This window comes from Rhinopithecus roxellana, chromosome 7, assembly GCF_007565055.1.
Source record: "Rhinopithecus roxellana isolate Shanxi Qingling chromosome 7, ASM756505v1, whole genome shotgun sequence".
NCBI classification, from domain to species: Eukaryota; Metazoa; Chordata; class Mammalia; order Primates; family Cercopithecidae; genus Rhinopithecus; species Rhinopithecus roxellana.
Genome location: NC_044555.1, coordinates 142,249,184 through 142,271,230, shown reverse-complemented (window position 1 = coordinate 142,271,230; position 22,047 = coordinate 142,249,184). Strand labels below are relative to the sequence as shown.

At 36.9% G+C, this 22,047-nt stretch overlaps 1 protein-coding gene across 3 annotated transcripts in view; it reads left to right on the top strand.

Annotated features, from left to right (window-relative positions):
- Positions 1–4,982: 4,982 nt before the first annotated feature.
- The window catches only part of POF1B (POF1B actin binding protein), a 123,554-nt gene continuing 106,489 nt past the window's right edge, over positions 4,983–22,047 (top strand). For 2 of the 3 annotated variants that reach the window (XM_030934795.1, XM_010383394.2), the window contains exons 1-2: positions 5,013–5,087; positions 5,232–5,554. In XM_030934795.1, the coding sequence (XP_030790655.1) occupies positions 5,273–5,554 (282 nt within the window). In that variant the 5' untranslated portion in view covers positions 5,013–5,087; positions 5,232–5,272. Of the gene's footprint in view, positions 5,088–5,231; positions 5,555–22,047 lie in introns of all 3 variants that reach the window. The other variant, XM_030934794.1, reaches the window with a different exon arrangement.

The following is a 22,047-nucleotide window of genomic DNA, read 5'->3' as shown; positions in this document are numbered from 1 at the left end:
CACTCATAGGTGGGAACTGAACAATGAGATCACTTGGACTCGGGAAAGGGAACATCACACACCGGGGCCTATCATGGGGAGGGGGGAGGGGGGAGGGATTGCATTGGGGAGTTATACATGATATAAATGATGAATTGATGGGTGCTGACGAGTTGATGGGTGCAGCACACCAACATGGCCAAATATACATATGTAACAAACCTGCACGTTATGCACATGTACCCTAGAACTTAAAGTATAATAAAAAATGAAAAAAAAAACAATTTATGTAACAGTCATACAATGGAATGCTACTAGCAATAGAAATAAATGAACTAGTTCTAAATGACAAAAAAAAAAAAAAAAAAAAAAAAAAAAAAAAGGGCAGATATTCAGAGACCATGAAGCAGGGATACCAAAAGTCTTTCGGGGATCACCTATCTCTACTCTTGGTGCATGTATCATCAGACAATTTATAGTCTGGTGTAGAATTTTGACTTGCATTGATGTCAGACTTAATTACTCACTTTGTAAACTCTGCCATTCATTTTTTCCAAATCAAGAGAAATATTTTTTCATGTATCATATTCCAAAACATTTCCCAGTCTAAAGTTTCTCAACAGCAGTTAAACAAGCTCAACTTTGTCAGAAGGCTGGAATGTAGTTCTGCAGAATCAAATGAGTTGGACTCATTTAGTAAAACGCAAGTGATTTCATACAGTCATCTCATCTACTTTGGAGCTTCATTTCCCTCTGAATGGACCAATGGTTGTTGATCCTTTCCAGTGAGTACATACTTTTCCTTGATTGTAGAGAACGCAGAAGTAAGAAGACTTGAGTAACTTTGCTTAACTCTCTATCCTTTGCCATTATATCATTAGCCCCGGGGGTGAGGCTGGGCTAGAGATAGACTTGAGCATAAATAATGTGCTATAATTTCTGTGAAATAGTAGTCTTAATTTATCAAAAATGATATATGATAAATTAATTATTGATTTGTTTTACCTTAACAGTTTCAGGTAGCTAAGCTTTTTATAAACCAGGTCTATAGCCTCCTCTGGCATTCATTTTTTCTTTTCAAAGACTACTATTTCACAAAAATTATAACACATTATTTATGAATGACATATTTTAAAATCGTATGCCTGGGTAGTATATTACAGTCAGCAAGTACTTTCACTTTGATTCTAATAACAATTTTATGAAGTTGGTGTGATATTGTGAAATAGATAGTTGGTCTTCTTCCCTGTTTTCTGGCATACAACTTTTAAAATATTTGAAATTTCTAAAGTGATAAACATATTTTCATATGCAAATGAATTGACTGAGGGTTGGCATCCCCTAGATAGCTTCAGGAGGGGAACTGGTCACCAGAAAGACCAAGGCAGGATTAGAGGGTTGGGACTTTAAGCCCCACCTTTCTTTAGGGGAGAGAAGTTGAAGTTGATAGCCTATGACTAATGATTTAATCAATCATACCTACATAATGAAGCTTCTGTAAACCCCAAAAGAACTAGGTTCAAAGAGAGCTTCCTGATGGCTGAACATGTGGAGATTCTTAGAGAATGGAGCATACTGAGAGAACATGGAGGCTCTGTGCCTTGCCCTATGCATCTGTTCTATTCGGTGTTCTTTTGAATCCTTTGTAATATCCTTTATAATAAACCAGTAAATGCAAGTACGTATTTCCCTGAGTTCTGTGAGCAGCTCTAGCAAATTAATTAAACCCAAGGAGGGGGGTCATATGAACTCCGATTGATAGCTGGTTGGTCAGAAGCACAGGTACAACAACCTAGGGCTTGCGTCTGGTGTCTAAAGTTGGGGACAGTCTTGTGGGACTGAGAGTCCTCAACTTGTGAGTTATTATGCTATCTCCAAGTACATAGCGTCAGGATTGAATTAGAGGACACGCAGCTGGTGTCCACTGTAGAACTGATCATTTATTAGTTGGGTAGGGAAATAACCCTCACACACCTGGGGTAACAGAAGTGTTCTGTATTGTGAGAGTATAGGAGGAACTGTGTTTTTCCAATAGCCTCAGTAGGTCAAATCAGGACTTTTTCAGATGGCCTTCAAGACAACTCAGTCAAATGTAAATCGTTTCTTTTTTAAATTACCATTAAAGTATGCAGCAGACATTTCTGATCTTTGCTCTATCCCTTACTCCTATTATCAGTATGATGAATTCAATTTTCTACTTTGTTCATGTATTTACTCATTTGAATTTTTAAAAATGAATTATTTTTGTAATCAAAAGCGAAAAGGATTTTCTTAAGTCTGTTAGAACTGAATTAACTTCTAAAGGGTTACCAATTCTGTCTCCCAAATCCATCGCTGTAAATGAGGCTTTTTCAGTAGTAAGCATAAAATATCTCCATTATTGTGTGAAACAAAAGAACTGTTGGAAATTTAATTAAAGATTATCTGAAAAAAATCTGGAGTTAAGAATAAGGAATCAACTCTTACTACTCCATTCACTAATGTTAGAAGGGTGGTATAATCATGAAGGATGCAGAATACAGAATGTCAATCCCTTGGATTTTCAAGTGTAAAACAGGGTAAGTGTTATTACTACCTAGAAAGACATATTTATATTTATTTCTTAATCAAAAATGGGCTACCCACACCAACATGGCACATGTATACATATGTAACAAACCTGCACGTTGTGCACATGTACCCTAGAACTTAAAGCACAAAAATAAATAAATAAATAAATAAATTTTAAAAAATGGGCTAGTATGACCATCGTCCTCATAAAGGAGAAAAGCCAATTGGAGATATCGATCATGTGATGCACAAGTGAGTTGTCAGAGAAGTAGAAATTTTGGTGACAATGATTAATAAGCCTTTCTGAAGTGAACAATTGTGGTCAACACCTGCTTCATAGTTAGATGTGATTTGCCTGCCAGATAGTGCTTAATCTCATTTCTAATATACTATGCCTAAGCTTCAAGCTCTCTGTCCCTCATACCCAGAGATGGAGAATAGTGATGAATAAGGCTCAGATATTGAGTGAAGGTATCAGCTTTACACACAAATTGTAGCCAAACTATATCAAGGAAGCTGGCTCAAAACACTATATATCCAAGAAATGTGAAGGGCAGGTATGGTCACCAGTTTATGGATAAAGGACTTTTTTTTCTTCATCTCAATCTCTTACTTTATTTAGTAGGTCACTTCTTGGCTGCAACAGATATTTACAGTATTCTGTGTGTGCTCACATGAATGTATGTGTGTGTGTGTATGTTTCATTTATATTTTAACATGAATCAAAGCTGACTGGATGATCCCATTTAACACCTACTCTCTGTTCACACATAAAGTTTATTCAAAGTGATACTGCTAATGATATTAGTAAGTTATTGATCTGATATTTTACCAGGCTGTTTAACATGTCACATATTTCTAATTAAACTTTAATTGATTCTTGAGGAATATCATTAAAATGAGCAAGGATCAGATTTGACAGGTCTGCACTCAGCACACAAATATAAATATATATACTAACGAATTTTAAAGTTTTTAAGGGTGATTTTCAGCTTTTTGCACAACCCTCAGCCATAAAAGAAAATCTAAAGATTCCTTTAAAGTCACTCATGGCTAGCATTGCTGAAGTGTTTTTTGATGTTTACATCTAGAATATTTATTAGATAGCAGGATACAGAACAATTTGAGAATTTATCCAGCTGTAAAGTAGAACAATTTGAGAATTTATCTAGCTGTATAATATACCAGATAAGAACTTAGACTCTAATATGAATCTCCATATGTTAAAATGCCAGGCCCACCATTTACAGGTTATTTAATTTTGGAAAGTTTTTGAACTCTCCATGTTTCTCACCTATAAACCCTCATAAAGTCACTTCAATGGTGAAATAATTATAATCCACATAAATCCCCTTGAACAGTACCTGACACATAGTAAATAGTAAATCATAACACTTTGTTCACTTGGCAGAAAAAAAAAAAAAAAAAAAAAAAAAAAAAAAAAAAAAAAAAAAAAAAAAAACAAACAAAAACAAAAAAAAAAAAAAAACGCTGCTAGCTCCCTGCATGACATTCTCTTTCTCTCTAGAATGGTGGTGGTATGCTAGGTCCTATTGCACATATACACATTAGGAAGATACTTTTTACTAAAGTCACTTTCAATGAGTATTCTGGATTTAAGTGGTGCTGAAGTATATTGCCCAGTAAAATCTGAGGGTAAGTAGGCATTATGATCAAAATTTCAAGTAATAATAAATGTAAGTTGTAAACACATTTAAATCTCATTGTGTCAGTTAAGGCACCTCTCAGGACTTGCAGCTCCCTTACTAACTAGATATTAAAAAGTCAGTCAAACTCAGTGTTTCCTAGGGCACATATAAGGGCAGGAGAAATTTCTTTGCATAAAAGAAAAACAACAGATGTGAATGCCAAAATGCAAAGCATTTGTGGAATCTTTAGGTTTTTCTTGACCATCCGCCTTCCTATACAGCAATTCAACCATTTAGACAGATTTCCTTCAATGTATGATAGAAAAGAATACAAGGCTTTGAGTAAGATAAAGAAGTCCACATATTAGACAAAGTTACTGGAAAGAGACCCCTTAGTAATCCTCCTTAACTGCAATTATCAGATGGGTTTTGCAAAAAATGCAAATTTATCCATGAAAATTGGGGTATTCCTAGACTAATACTCATTATTTTGGCATGGGAATTTGGAATGATAATACTTATGCTGGTAACTACCTTCGCTAAACTTAAGAACCATAAAAAAGACACTTTCATATAACATTTGTGACTTTTTTTCTCTAGCAAGTTTTTTGCATCTTCATGTCTTTGTGAAGTTTTAAGCCCATGCGCTTGGAAGCTCTGGCTTCATCCCTGACATTCTGCATTTCTGCTCTTCGCAGACTCCTTTACCTACTGGGCAGCTTTGTAGCTATCTCTGTGGCAAGGCAGGGCCTCTCCTGGCATGTAAACCTGCTAGGTGAATCCGCCCCTCAAGGGCGTGTCAGTACCATTTCCTGGAGCAATGTCACAGGGTGGCTCCATTTTCCATTTGAGCTCAAATATTTTGCTGCTTCATCTGCAGCTGCCAGACCTGCTCTTGCTGGTGCTCAGGTAGCTTTCTTCTCTTCCCGGCACCCCTATTGGCAGAGGTTTTTGATAAGTGGTTTCTACACGTGTGTCGTGTGTCTCTATGTCTGCCTGCCTGCTTGCTTGCCTGCCTTTTTTTTCCATTATATTTCTCTGTTTGTTCCTTAGGTAGAGCGTCTGGGAGGTCCCTTACTGACCACTGGAAGAAGATGAGCTCGAGCTATTGGAGTGAGACGAGCAGCAGCAGCTGTGGAACACAGCAGCTTCCAGAGGTGCTGCAGTGCCAGCCCCAGCATTACCACTGCTACCATCAGTCAGGCCAAGTCCAGCAGCCTCCAGAAAAAAATGTAGTGTACGAGCGAGTGAGGACCTACAGTGGGCCCATGAACAAGGTGGTGCAGGCCTTGGACCCCTTCAACTCCCGGGAAGTGCTCTCCCCTCTCAAAACCACCTCCTCCTACCAAAATTTGGTTTGGAGCGACCATTCTCAGGTACGACAAAGACAGTTACGCCACACTAGTGGAGAAGAGCAATCTTCAACCTGATTTATCTTCCTTTCTGCTTCTTTGCCTCTATTCTACAGGATATCTTTTGGTGGATTGTAGTTATATATGCCTTGGACAGTCACCCAAATTCATCTCTTGGCGGTTATTTCACTTACTAGTGTCTGTGGTTGTTTGTTTCCGGGTTTCAATGATTTTCATAATCTAACCATAATACAGGAAGGCTCATTTTCTGTTTGATCTGACTGAAAGATCTGATCCAAGGAATACCTTTGCCCCTACTGCAAAGCAGTTCTCAACTTGAGTACAATAGATTTTTATTAGAACAAGTTCCTACTGATTCACTTCATATCAGAAGCAAACAGGATTTTTGGCATCAAATATGGTGATACAGATACTGTGGTATGTCTGAGTGATAAGCAATTATTTGTGCTCAGCAAAGAGTATAGCTGCTACAGGATAAGTAAGAGGTGCAGATGTCTGAATTGTCATATGTGTTTCATCTTCCAAGAATGACACACTTTTTATTGTACAGCCTAGGTGAATAATTTATGGAATACTTGTAGAAAGATTACTGAAAGAGTGGATATAGGATTGAGGAAGGCACGATGTAAGCAAATGTTACATGAAAGCTACAAAAGATGGAACTCTAAGACATCCCATAAAATGAAATACATTGTTTCTTAAGAGTTATTCTTAGCACCAATACCTGTGTTAATAACCTTCCCAATAAATGCAAAGTAACACTACAAGACTATGTAAAATTAGCAGCCTTATGTGTATTTTCATCCTCTGATACCTTCTACATTAAATTTGCATGTTTTAAGTTTTCTGGAAAATTCTGTCCAAACTGAAATTATGTTTTTAAGATACAAAAATCTCAAAAAACAGTCATTGGGATATGATGCTATGTTACATTATTATTACCAATCAGGAATAATGCATATTATCTTTCCAAAACCCAAAAATTTAAGTAGCATATAAAGTAACATTTCTCAATTGGTTGAGAAAAAAATCCACTTATACTGAGGTCAAGGAGAAGAAAAATATAAAGGTCAAAAATACTAGTTTGCATGAGTGATAAAAATAATGCAAACGTACATTCCAATATTCATATTGAGATGCTAATGCAGAACAAAATGAATGCCACCTTTGTTTTATTGTCGCTCAAAAACAATAATGTGAAGGTTAAAAACAATTACTGTTATCATAGGAATGCTAAAATCATCCTATCTGCCATAGTTATTTAAACATATTTAGACCCCTTTTTTGTCAACTTGCTAGTAAAAGAAAGGTAAATAGACATTTAAAAACTGAAATTTGACAAATTATAAATATTGACTACAGAACAATTTTTAGGAGTATGTTTTATTATTTACTCCTTGGTTCAACTTCCCCTTTCAGTAACTCAGGATCAAGTTGGCTGAGCTTTTTACAAGATTTTCCTTATTTTACCTGGCATTTGCCAAAGTGACCCTTAAAAATGGACTATCTCCATCCAAAAATGTAGTTCACTTAGAGGAGTTTATAAAGAACCTAGGGGTAGAAAGTGCAGCTGTAGAAACTGGGATAAAAGATCAGAATGGAGAGTTCTGTGAAGTCTGGAGTTATTTGTGATTGAAAAGAAAGAAAAGAAGGTGCTATTAGAAAATGAGAAAGGTGAAAGTTAAGCTATGTGGTAAAGGGAAAAAAAGAAGTATTAATTCCTTAGTGAAACAAGAAGAAATAATATTTGACTATAAATTTTCAAACTGAGTTGGATATCAAAGGGCATTCACAAATCCACTAAAAGAGAATTTGGCAAGACAGCTTTTAGATAGCTGCCACAAAGAATATGACTAGGAAACTCTTCTGTTTTATTTTCCTTTCTCCCTGTTTGTTGATGGAATGGCACTGTGGCATCGTTTAAAGTAGGACTTAGATTTGATTTGAAATTACCTTTATGCTAACGAAATGAGTATAATGTGATGGTATGCATAATGTACCATGACAGGCATGAGCAAGCAGTACTTATTACTCAAAAACCTTTAATTCACTTTATGTTTAAGCAGAGTCTATCCTTAATAAACCATGTTTCAGATGAGTTGATGTGTAGCAATTAGTCTAATACCAGAGTTGGTGACCATGGTAGCTAGAAAAATGGATACTACAATCAATGGTTGATCATCATGAATTCAGTTAAACTTTTACTTTGTTTCTGTTTTGTTTTGTTTTTTGCCTTTTGGTTCTTGGATGACATTCAGGGAATTCATGAGATTTTAAAATAAATATTACCAGTAGTAAAACATGTTGCCTTTGAGAAACCAAAATTGATGCTACTCTGCTTTGCTTCCTGAATCATAATTTTAGGTCATGTAGTAGGCATTTTCAATTTAATCAAATGTTTTTTTTGTAGCACTTTAGTAGTTTCCATTTCTAGCTTTTGAGTACACCCTTTTCTTCTCTTAACCTCTTGTGAACTAAAATGGTGTTTATGGATACAAACATATTTTAAATTTCTCCAGATATATAATGTTACTTTGTTTCTTTAATTAAACATATTTTATGTTTTTTGGTTATTATTTTGTTTGATTGATAGGGTGTTTCTCAGAGAAAATTAAACGTAGAAACCAGTTGCTGGTGAAATTTTCTAAATTAATGGTAGAATTAAAATTACTGGGTTTATCTACATGAACAGATATATTCAAACACAGGTATAATCAAGATCTCAGATGTATTTTAGACTGAATGTGGTCTTGCAAATAAATAGAGTTCTAGAAGCTTAAAGTAAAACAACAATTCTTAGTTCAATCTTTTAAAAAGCTTAGCTGTTAACCTACCGTCATTAACTCAAAATGAAATGCCTTAAATGAGCAACATTGATATGAATTACTCATTGGGCTTACATCCTTTCCTTCCACTAATTAAGGTTTTCATGAAGTTCAAGATATTTTTCATGTATACAGAGCAGCTCTGTTGTGAGAGAGAAAAAATCGATTAAAATAAAATATTTTTAAATACCAGTCATTCACTGAATACATGTTTATTAAGTGCCTATTTTTTTAGCAAACACTGTGATTTTCTGGATAAATATCACTGACCTGTCCGGGGAGAGTTCATTTTTAGGACAGACATACAGAGCCTGGTCTGTAGGTATCCCATGTGTCTATCTATATTTCGTTTTAAAGGATTATTTTATGTTGTGACCATCAGTATTTTATCAAGTAAAACATGCTTTTGTGAGAGAAGGATTATTTTAGTGTATATGTTATAAGGGTTGCCATTCTTTTGAATTTGAAACTTGCAAACAAACTCTAGAGAGCAGCCTGGGGGAAAAGGTGTGTTTATGAATGACCTTTGTTCTCAACAATTATTCAGTTGGGGCTTACCTTTGTTTATATGATTTTTTTGTGTGCTTTTTCTTTTGTTGCAAAGATTGTGGATAACTCTTCTACTCTTCCAGGATTTCTATACACTATCAGAAAAGTTTCCTGTTCTGTGGGGAGCGGTGCGCTGCTTTGATAAATTGTTGTTCAAGGGCGTAGTCACTAAAGGGAATGATTGTTCAGGGAAGTAAGTTGCCTGAAAAAAGAATGAGGTCATAGGATAAAGGGGCTGCATTTTCAGCTTTGGTCACCTCTTTTGTGCTTACAATTAAATGAAGCTATAGAAATTGGAGAGTGCAACTAATTGCTGAGTGAAAAGGCCCATGGCAATTGTATCTTGTTTAAGGGAGGTCTGATAAATTGCTGGGCCTGTTTTCAGTCAAAGGCACTTATAAGCTGTCACGGTGTGTGTGTGGCAAGATATGGGGGTGGCAAGTGGAAGAGAGGGAAACTGTCCTTTCAAGTTTCTTTTCTTGACAATTCATGACAAAACAATTGGGGAATTTGCCATGCTCTTAAGCCCTATTTAAAAGTTAAAACTTTTACAAGTAAATATATTTCAGCCAACATTTTCTTCACACCAGGAGTTATCACAGTAGAGATCCTTTTTTGATTTTGAATAAAGTATATATACTCATAATTTTTAAAGACAGAAAGCATGCACTGCAAAAAGACTGTATATTTTATTTTCTCTCTGTCTTCTAGTTTTATTCAGAAAAAGAAGAGAAATAACCCAGTATGGACCTCTTAAATAAGGGATTTGGGTTAGAGAGAAGGAGGAACACGAAATAGTTCTATTATACATTCAGTTGCTTTCTTTGTATGACAACAGAAGCACAGATTTTATCCTAAATAAAAGTGTTTATTTCATCTAAAGATAGATTATTATAAATAACATGTTTCTTGCTGTATAAGTTCAGTATAACATCTCAACAATAACCTCAGACAGGTGTTTAACTATGTTACATGGCTTTGAAAGATTCTAACAAAAACATCTCCCATACTATTCAGGGAATGTATTCAAATGGATGTTTGCCTTGGCAAATTCTGTCAGCATGAATGTCAGGTGGTTTTTAAAGATACTGCTTCCTTTGAAACTGTTCAGCCTAGAGTGTTTGTAACTCACTATTATTACCTTCAGTGACTCTCATAGTCATTGGGAATAACAGGAGCATACACAAGCCTTCCATGGTTTTCCTTTGTGGAATATTATATTGTATATTAGTCTTTACGTAAAGTTTTAAAATTCAAATTAGACAATGTAAAAGATTACACTTTCATGTTAACAAATTTCCAAATATTTAGAAACAAAGCCTGCACTACTTATGTAATATTCTCTATGATCTAATTATCATTGCCCTCAGTGTCTCTTGTATGTCTTACACCAGGCTTTTGAGCTCTTTGACCAGAGCTGTCAACAGGAAAATGAAACCAACAGGTCTTGACTGAAGAGGTTCAGATGTTGCAGTCTAAAGACTAATTGCAGAGAAAATTGTATGAGGAAAATGCCCAAACAGGTCTATGTGGAATGTCCCAGGAAGAGCTGTAAATAAATATGCAATGATGAGGTGGACTTTGGCAGAATAGAACTATGAAGCAGTCTAGTTGGAGTCCCTAGGAATGTACACTTAGGTTTCAAACTTCTTGGGTTTGTTTAATCCTTGCTTTAAGAACTTGCTAGCTGTATGCCTCCATTGCTTTATTCGTAAAATGGGGCATTAATAATACCTAACTCATAGGATTGTTGCTAGAGTCAAATACGATATTATATGGAGGAAAACACATGGCAAAGTGCCTGACACATAGGAAGTGTTAAATAATGTATTTCCTTGAATAAATCACTTGGCCTCTCAGGACCTCAGTTACCACATTTGTAAAGTAGGAATAATAATACCTTCCTTCAAAACTGTTGTGAGTATTGAATGAGTTAACATGTGAAGATGTCCAGCACAATGTCTGGCATGGAGTTAGCACTCAACTTTCTTTCCTTTACTTGCATTATTGATATCTAAAACTGCAGTCAAAAACCCCCCTTGCTACACAGACAAGATAATAAGCTAAATGAATGGACCCTAAAGTAAAAGTTCCTTTGACACTGGAAAGATGAAGTAAACACATATACTTGAAAGGCTTATTAAGGCTCTACTAGCTAAGAAAGGCTGATGAGGAAAAGCATGAAAGCAATTTTCTAAAACCTGTGGTATGTGATCAAAAGACTGAAATAGTAGGAATGTATTTATGATGTTTATTGGAATAAGTATCCTTTAGAAGAGGAATTTGGAAGGTCTCATGCTCTTACAGCTTTTGAACTTGAACCCCAATGTTTGAGATGAAATTTTGAAAATGTGTTTTTTTTTCCTTTTTTAAATGTGAAGTGACACCAAGCATTAAAGCTTGCCTGCAATCTACATCTTCCTTAATTTTTTCTTTAGAGATGCACTTCCAGTATGGTAGTCACTGGCCACATATGGCTATTTGCACTTATATTTAAATTAAAATCAAATAAAATTAAATATTCAGTTCCCCAATCATGTTAGCTTCGTTTTAAGTGCTCAGTAACCATATGTGGCTAGTGGTTGTATTGAGCAGCACACAATAGAGCATTTCCACCATTGCAGAGAGTACTATTGGACAGGTCTATACTTGTAACCACTATGCTATAGTGTATATTTCTGGCCTACACAACTGACTCTTATTTATATTACAGTCTCCAAATTGTATTTCATAATCATTTCCTTGTGCACACTCTCATAAACACCCTAAACTCCTTTGGTACATAAGCCAGGCCATAAATAAGTAATATAAATGAACATTTCAATGTTTTTAAAATATTTTATTTACCAAGAAGGCAGATTATTTTTTGTTCTTCAGAATTTTTAAAATATTTTTCTCATAAATGTTACTGATTATTTTGTATTCTTTTTTAAAATATTTTTCTCATAAATGTTACTGATTATTTTGTATCAAAACATAATGTTCCAGCACTGGGCAACAAGTTGATTAATTTTTAGTTATTTAGAGTCATAATATTTCAAGAGAGATTTGATAGAAATATGACGAAGAAATAAAATTGCTTTGTACCTTATTATGCATGATTCAGTGTATGATCTCAGCAATAAAATGGCATTTGATTTGTAATTAAAAATCTTTTCAAAAACATTCATAATTAGGTTCTGATGTTAGGTTCAAACTCCTTATCTTGATGATGTTAAAGGGCCTCCTTAGGACAGTCCAATCCTACTTTTACAATCTATCTCCCATTACCCACCTCCTTCCACCTTGTGTTCCAGACACTACAGCACTCTTTTTCTTGAACAAACTGAGCATTTTGCCTCCCTCCCCAACCCTCCTTTTATTCATGCCATCACCCACTCTGGTAACATCCACCCTTCTCTCATATCTTTGTTGGAATCCCACCTATCTCTCAAAATTCATGTGGAAAGTTGTTTTCAAAGTTTTCTCAACCCTGAATCTTCTCACGCTCTCCTCAATGTAGTGCTCCAATCCCATCTCCATTCTGGATGTGGTCTCCTTTTAAAGCTAGTATCACTTTGCATTATTTAAATATAAAGTGACACAGGTACTTATAATACTAAGTTGTATGTCAATGGTGCTTCCTCCACACCACCATGGACTGTACACGTCTTGAGGGTTGAGGTTTTTTTTAAATTAAAACAAATGTTTGGGTAATATAATGCAACTGGAAATTACATGTAAGTTTTTTTTTTTCTCTCTCTCTCTCCCCCTCTTTCTCTCCTCCCTTTCTGTGATTATGGCTTCCAAAAATGCTTAAATGTGACAACCGGCAGTGACTTTAGGAAAGATATATGACTTAACTAAGATTGTTTGTTGGTTTCACACTTCTGTGCCCTCTCTTTGAACTGCAAATGGAAAGTAAGACACAAATAGCCTCTGTGAAAAAAGAGAACACATAAAATAAACATAAGGACATTATTTAATAAGTTGATTAATTTACTATTCTAGTTCTTGTGCCCTATTAGGCATCTTGATCTGACTTATTTTTATTTGACTTATACTTTTTTCCCCTATGGACAAATATTAATCATTAATTATTGTGGCAAATGTTGTTAAAGGAGTAGCTATTCTGACCTGTCATTATATCATTTCCCTGGGATCTTGTTGTGATACTTCCTTTAATCAAATTACCTTGAAACTGCTAATTAGTCTGCTTATAGAGATACCCCCTTCACTTCCCATGCTGCTGAATTACTGTCTGTGTGAAGTACTTTTATTTATTGTATCTTACTTAGTTACCTTGAAATTCTTTTAGCGTATCATATATGTGCTCAGAGATTCCTTCATAAAAACTACTGCAGGTTGAGTATTTCTTATCTAAAATGCTTTGAACCAGAAGTGTTTCAAATATAGGATATTTTTTCAGATTTTGGGACATTTGCATATACATCATAAGCTATCTTAGGGATGGGACCCAGGTCTAAGCACAAAATTCAGTTGTTTCATACGCACCTTATACACACAGATCAAAGGTAATTTTATTTATTTATTTATTTATTTATTTATTTATTTATTTATTTATTTATTATACTTTAAGTTCTAGGGTACATGTGCATAACATGCAGGTTTGTTACATATGTATACTTGTGCCATGTTGGTGTGCTGCACCCATCAAGTCGTCAGCACCCATCAATTCATTATTTATATCGTATATAACTCCCAATGCAATCGCTCTCCCCTCCTCCCTCTCCATGATAGGCCCCAGTGTGTGATGTTCCCCTTCCCGAGTCCAAGTGATCTCATTGTTCAATTCCCACCTATGAGTGAGAACATGCGGTGTTTGGTTTTCAGTTCTTGTGACAGTTTGCTAAGAATGATGTTTTCCAGCTGCATCCATGTCCCTACAAAGGACGCAAACTCATCCTTTTTTATGGCTGCATAGTATTCCACGGTGTATATGTGCCACATTTTCTTAATCCAGTCTGTCACAGATGGACATTTGGGTTGATTCCAAGTCTTTGCTATTGTGAATAGTGGCGCAATAAGCATACCTGTGCATGTGTCTTTGTAGTAGAATAATTTATAATCCTTTGGGTATATACCCAGTAGTGGGATGGCTGGGTCATATGGGACATCTAGTTCTGGATCCTTGAGGAATTCCCATACTGTTTTCCATAATGGTTGAACTAGTTTACAATCCCACCAACAGTGTAAAAGTGTTCCTATTTCTCCACATCCTCTCCAACAACTGTTGTTTCCTGACTTTTTAATGATTGCCATTCTAACTGGTGTGAGATGGTATCTCATTGTGGTTTTGATTTGCATTTCTCTGATGGCGAGTGATGATGAGCATTTTTTCATGTGTCTGTTGGCTGTATGAATGTCTTCTTTTGAGAAAAGTCTCTTCATATCCTTTGCCCACTTTTTGATGGGGTTGTTTGTTTTTTTCTTCTATATTTGTTTGAGTTCTTTGCAGATTCTGGATATTAGCCCTTTGTCAGATGAGTAGATTGCAAAAATTTTCTCCCATTCTGTAGGTTGCCTGTTCACTCTGGTGGTAGTTTCTTTTGCTCTGCAGAAGCTCTTTAGTTTAATTAGATCCCATTTGTGAATTTTGGCTTTTGCTGCCGTTGCTTTTGGTGTTTTAGACATGAAGTCCTTGCCCATGCCTATTTCCTGAATGGTACTACCTAGATTTTCTTCTAAGGTTTTTATGGTATTAGGTCTAACATTTAAGTCTCTAATCCATCTTGAATTAATCTTCGTATAAGGAGTAAGGAAAGGATCCAGTTTCAGCTTTCTACTGAAATTGGCTGAAATTGAATTTCTACTGAAAATTGGCTAGCCAATTTTCCCAGCACCATTTATTAAATAGGGAATCCTTTCCCCATTTCTTGTTTCTCTCAGGTTTGTCAAAGATCAGACGGCTGTAGATGTGTGGTATTATTTCTGAGGACTCTGTTCTGTTCCATTGGTCTATATCTCTGTTTTGGTACCAGTACCATGCTGTTTTGGTTACTGTAGCCTTGTAGTATAGTTTGAAGTCAGGTAGCGTGACGCCTCCAGCTTTGTCCTTTTGACTTAGGATTGTCTTGGCAATGTGGGCTCTTTTTTGGTTCCATATGAACTTTAAAGCAGTTTTTTCCAATTCTGTGAAGAAACTCATTGGTAGCTTGATGGGGATGGCATTGAATCTATAAATAACCTTGGGCAGTATGGCCATTTTCACGATATTGATTCTTCCTATCCATGAGCATGGTATGTTCTTCCATTTGTTTGTGTGCTCTTTTATTTCACTGAGCAGTGGTTTGTAGTTCTCCTTGAAGAGGTCCTTTACATCCCTTGTAAGTTGGATTCCTAGGTATTTGATTCACTTTGAAGCAATTGTGAATGGAAGTTCATTCCTGATTTGGCTCTCTGTTTGTCTGTTACTGGTGTATAAGAATGCTTGTGATTTTTGCACATTAATTTCGTATCCTGAGACTTTGCTGAAGTTGCTTATCAGCTTAAGGAGATTTTGGGCTGAGACAATGGGGTTTTCTAAATATACAATCATGTCATCTGCAAACAGGGACAATTTGACTTCTTCTTTTCCTAACTCAATGCCCTTGATTTCTTTCTCTTGCCTGATTGCCCTAGCCAGAACTTCCAACACTATGTTGAATAGGAGTGGTGAGAGAGGGCATCGCTGTCTTGTGCCAGTTTTCAAAGGTAATTTTTCCAGTTTTTGCCCATTCAGTATGCTATTAGCTGTGGGTTTTTCATAAATAGCTCTTATTATTGTGAGGTACGTTCCCTCAATACCGAATTTATTGAGTGTTTTTAGCATGAAGGGCTGTTGAATTTTGTCAAAAGCCTTTTCTGCATCTATTGAGATAATCATGTGGTTCTTGTCTTTGGTTCTGTTTATATGCTGGATTAGGTTTATTGATTTGCAAATGTTGAACCAGCCTTGCATCCCAGGGATGAAGCCCACTTGATCATGGTGGATAAGCTTTTTGATATGCTGCTGAATCCGGTTTGCCAGTATTTTATTGAGGATTTTTGCATCGATGTTCATCAGGGATATTGGTCAAAAATTCTCTTTTTTTGTTGTGTCTCTGCCAGGCTTTGGTATCAGGATGATGTGGGCCTCATAAAATGACTTAGGGAGCATTCGCTCTTTTTCTATTGATTGGAATAGTTTCAGAAGGAATGGTACCAGCTCCTCCTTGTACCGCTGGTAGAATTCAGCCGTGAATCCATCTGGTCCTGGACTTTTTTTGGTTGATAAGCTATTAATTATTGCCTCAATTTCAGAGCCTGCTATTTGTCTATTCAGGGATTCAACTTCTTCCTGGTTTAGTCTTGGGAGAGTGTAAATGCCCAGGAAATTATCCATTTCTTCTAGATTTTCTAGTTGATTTGCGTAGAGGTGTTTATAGTATTCTCTGATGGTAGTTTGTATTTCTGTGGGGTCGGTGGTGATATCCCCTTTATCATTTTTTATTGCGTCTATTTGATTCCTCTCTCTTTTCTTCTTTATTAGTCTTGCTAGCGGTCTGTCAATTTTGTTGATCTTTTCAAAAAACCAACTCCTGGATTCATTGATTTCTTGGAGGGTTTCTTGTGTCTCTATCTCCTTCAGTTCTGCTCTGATCTTAGTTATTTCTTGCCTTCTGCTAGCTTTTGAATGTGTTTGCTCTTGCCTCTCTAGTTCTTTTAATTGTGATGTTAGAGTGTCAATTTTAGATCTTTCCTGCTTTCTCTTGTGGGCATTTAGTGCTATAAATTTCCCTCTACACACTGCTTTAAATGTGTCCCAGAGATTCTGGTATGTTGTATCTTTGTTCTCATTGGTTTCAAAGAACATCTTTATTTCTGCTTTCATTTCATTATGTACCCAGTAGTCATTCAGGAGCAGGTTGTTCAGTTTCCATGTAGTTGAGTGGTTTTGATTGAGTTTCTTAGTCCTGAGTTCTAGTTTGATTGCACTGTGGTCTGAGAGACAGTTTGTTATAATTTCTGTTCTTGTACATTTGCTGAGGAGTGCTTTACTTCCAATTATGTGGTCAATTTTGGAATAAGTGCGATGTGGTGCTGAGAAGAATGTATATTCTGTTGATTTGGGGTGGAGAGTTCTATAGATGTCTATTAGGTCCGCTTGGTGCAGAGATGAGTTCAATTCCTGGATATCCTTGTTAACTTTCTGTCTTGTTGATCTGTCTAATGTTGACAGTGGAGTGTTGACGTCTCCCATTATTATTGTATGGGAGTCTAAGTCTCTTTGTAAGTCTCTAAGGACTTGCTTTATGAATCTGGGTGCTCCTGCATTGGGTGCATATATATTTAGGATAGTTAGCTCTTCCTGTTGAATTGATCCCTTTGCCATTATGTAATGGCCTTCTTTGTCTCTTTTGATCTTTGATGGTTTAAAGTCTGTTTTATCAGAGACTAGGATTGCAACCCCTGCTTTTTTTTTTCTCCATTTTCTTGGTAGATCTTCCTCCATCCCTTTATTTTGAGCCTATGTATGTCTCTGCATGTGAGATGGGTCTCCTGAATACAGCAGACTGATGGGTCTTGACTCTTTATCCAGTTTGCCAGTCTGTGTCTTTTAATTGGAGCATTTAGTCCATTAACATTTAAGGTTGATATTGTTATATGTGAACTTGATCCTGCCATTGTAATATCAACTGGTTATTTTGCTCGTTAGTTGATGTAGTTTCTTCCTAGCCTCGATCGTCTTTACATTTTGGCATGTTTTTGCAATGGCTGGCACCGGTTGTTCCTTTCCATGTTTAGGGCTTCCTTCAGGGTCTCTTGTAAGGCAGGCCTGGTGGTGACAAAATCTCTAAGCATTTGCTTATCTGTAAAGAATTTTATTTCTCCTTCACTTATGACACTTAGTTTGGCTGGATATGAAATTCTGGGTTGAAAATGCTCTTCTTTAAGAACGTTGAATATTGGCCCCCACTCTCTTCTGGCTTGTAGAGTTTCTGCCGAGAGATCTGCTGTTAGTCTGATGGGCTTCCCTTTGTGGGTAACCCGACCTTTCTCTCTGGCTGCCCTGAAGATTTTTTCCTTCATTTCAACTTTGGTGAATCTGGCAATTATGTGTCTTGGAGTTGCTCTTCTGGAGGAGTATCTTTGTGGCGTTCTCTGTATTTCCTGAATTTGAATGTTGGCCTGCCCTACTAGGTTGGGGAAGTTCTCTTGGATGATATCCTGAAGAGTGTTTTCCAACTTGGTTCCATTTTCCCCCTCACTTTCAGGCACCCCAATCAGACGTAGATTTGGTCTTTTTACATAATCCCATACTTCTTGCAGGCTTTGTTCATTTCTTTTTCTTCTTTTTTCTTTTGGTTTCTCTTCTCGCTTCATTTCATTCATTTGATCCTCAATCGCTGATACTCTTTCTTCCAGTTGATGGAGTTGGTTACTGAAGCTTGCGCATTTGTCACGTATTTCTCGTGTCATGGTTTTCATCTCTGTCATTTCGTTTATGACCTTCTCTGCATTAATTATTCTAGCTATCAATTCTTCCACTCTTTTTTCAAGATTTTTAGTTTCTTTGCATTGTGTACATAATTCCTCCTTTAGCTCTGAGAAGTTTGATGGACTGAAGCCTTCTTCTCTCATCTCGTCAAAGTCATTCTCCGTCCAGCTTTGATCCATTGCTGGCGATGAGCTGCGCTCCTTTGCATGGGGAGATGTGCTCTTATTTTTTGAATTTCCCGCTTTTCTGCCCTGCTTTTTCCCAATCTTTGTGGTTTTTTCTGTCTCTGGTCTTTGATGATGGTGATGTACTGATTGGGTTTTGGTGTAGGTGTCCTTCCTGTTTGACAGTTTTCCTTCTAACAGTCAGGACCCTCAGCTATAGGTCTGTTGGAGATTGCTTGAGGTCCACTCCCGACCCTGTTTGCCTGGGTATCAGCAGTGGAGGTTGCAGAAGATAGAATATTGCTGAACAGCGAGTGTACCTGTCTGATTCTTCCTTTGGAAGCTTCCTCTCGGGAGTGTACTCCACCCTGTGAGGTGTGGGGTGTCAGACTGCCCCTAGTGGGGGATGTCTCCCAGCTAGGCTACTCAGGGGTCAGGGACCCGCTTGGGCAGGCAGTCTGTCCCTTCTCAGATCTCAACCTGCGTGTTGGGAGATCCACTGCTCTCTTCAAAGCTGTCAGACAGAGTCGTTTGCGTCTGCAGAGGTTCTGCTGCTTTTTTGTTGTTGTTTTTTATCTGTGCCCTGTCCCCAGAGGTGGAGTCTACAGAGACAGGCAGGTTTCCTTGAGCTGCTGTGAGCTCCACCCAGTTCGAGCTTCCCAGAGGCTTTGTTTACCTACTTAAGCCTCAGCAATGGTGGGCGCCCCTCCCCCAGCATCGCTGCTGCCATTTCGGTTAGATCGCAGACTGCTGTGTTATCAATGAGGGCAGCTCCGTGGGCGTGGGACCCTCCCGGCCAGGTGTGGGATATATTCTCCTGGTGTGCCCGTTTGCTTAAAGTGCAGTATTGGGGTGGGAGTCACCCGATGTTCCAGGTGTTGTGTGTCTCAGTTCCCCTGGCTAGGAAAAGGGATTCCCTTCCCCCTTGCGCTTCCCAGGTGAGGCGATGCCTCGCCCTGCTTCAGCTCTCGCTGGTCGGGCTGCAGCAGCTGACCAGCACCGATTGTCTGGCACTCCCTAGTGAGATGACCCCGGTACCTCAGTTGAAAATGCAGAAATCACCGGTCTTCTGTTTCGCTCGCGCTGGGAGTTGGAGACTGGAGCTGTTCCTATTCGGCCATCTTGCTCCGCCCTCCAAAGGTAATTTTATAAAAATTTTTAGTAATTTTTTGCACAAAAATTTTTACTGCATTTTGACTGGAAACCTGTCAAATGAAGTCAAATGTAAAATTTTCCACTTGTCGTGTCAAAAACTTGAATATTGGAGCATTTCAGACTTTGGATATTTGGATTAGGGATGTAACCTGTACTACTGCTAAATACTCACCCATACACCAAAATAAACACATTTAGAATTTACCAAGGAAAGGGCTGGACACGGTGGTTCACTCCTGTAATTCCAACACTTTGGGAGGTCGAGGCGGGCCGATCACTTGGGGTCAGGAGTTCAAAACCAGTCTGGTTGGCATGGTGAACTCGCCCCCATCCCTACTAAAAATACAAAAATTAGCCTGGCATGGTGTCTCATGCCTGTAATCCCAGTTACTTGGGAGGCTAAGTCAGGAGAATCACTCAAATCTGGGAGACAGAGTTTGCAGTGAGCCAAGATCGCACCACTGCACTCCAGCCTGGGTGACAGAGTGAGTCTCTGTCTCACAAAAAAAAAAAAAAAAAAAAAAAAAAAAAAAAAAAAAAAAAAAAAAAAAAAAAAAAGAAAAGAAAGAACGAATGAAAGAGAAAGAAAGAAAGAAAAAAAGAAAGATTTTAGGTTCCTCCATGAATTTATTTTAAAATCTTCACAAATTTAATTACACCTAAGAATATGTTCTCTAGAAAACTTGCTTAAATTCCCTATACACATCCCATATCACTTCTCTGCTGCAAAAACCTTCAATGACACTAAGCATCTATAAATTGCTTAGTCTGACTTTCAAGACCCTCCATGATAGGGCTCCTGTGGAATTTCCTGGAACTCTCCTTCTGGTGTCCTATGTTTTAGCTAAGTGTAAATCATTATTCTCTAAATAAAGTCTCCAATTTTCCACAGCTATGTCTTTCACTCCATTGCTTTTACATCTGAAATGCCCCTGCTCCTCACCCTCACCAATCTAGACATGCTGAAATTATACAAATTTTTCAAGCCTTTCCTCAAATGTAAACTTCTGATCCTCTGATTGTCCCAGGTTGAAGTTAGCTCTTAGCCCTCAGAACTCACCTAGTGAACTTCTTATAGGTCTTATGATAGTCTAGTTAATTCCTATTTGTACTCATAGTGTTTATCCCCTACATGATTATAACCATGGCAGGGTAGAGATTATATTCTACTCATCATTTATATCTCCTTCAATGTCACTACACAATCAGTAGTGAAGAAACTGCAAGTTAATAACTTAGTCACATATATAATCAATCCAGTAAAAATAATATTTCATATTAATACATGGGTTTTTTATTTTTCACAACTCTTCCACGTATATGAGTATCTAGTAAACAACTTGCTAGAACCTCAAAAATTAGGTAAACAAGCATTATTATATTTATTGTACAAATTGAACAATGTACAAATAAAGACAATATTCATCGTGTATTATTTGTCTGTTAAATAAATAAGGAAATTGAGACTCAAATAGCTCAAAATAACTTGTCTATTTAGTGCAACTGTTTAGTGGATGCCCTGAGTTTAGAAACCAGCTCCTGATATTTTCATTACATCAGCTATCTCCCTTAATTAACTTTAGATATTCATGATTTCAGTTTAAATTAGTTCACATTTTTTATTTCAACAAAACATTTGATGATTACCCTTACTGTATATTTTCCCATTCTAATGTTCTATTATCAGATTGGAAAATAACAAAAATATATTAGAGGACAAAAATAGTTTTCCCTCTAGTTTTCAAGGTCTTGCTCTGAAATAATCCTAGAATTCAGGGTATATATTAAGTTTGTAACATTTTCCTTTTATCAAAGGAGAATAACACCTTTCAAGCTTCTGCTTTCCCTTCTTTCTCAACTGCACTGAGCTACTCAAAAGCTTTCTCACTAAAGTAAATAACTGAGACATTTAGGCCATTTGCACATCATCTGATTTAACTCTGAAAACAGCATATATATATATATATATATATATATATATATATATATATACACTTTAAGTTCTGGGGTACATGTGCAGAATGTGCAGTTTTGTTACATAGATATACACGTGCTATGGTGGTTTGCTGCACCCATCAACCCGTCATCTACATTAGGTATTTCTCCTAATGTTATCCGTCCTCTAGCACCGACCCCAAGACAGGCCCTGGTGTGTGATGTTTCCCTGAAAACAGCTTTTTAAACAAATAGTTGGAAATAAGATATACTTTTGTGAATAATGAATTCTCTAGGGAAACCAGAGTTTCCTAGCTCTGATTCAGGGTGTACAAAGGTATGGACAATTATCTCAAGTGATGTAATGAAATTATACCCAAAACAGACTGATTTTAATCTACTTTGGTC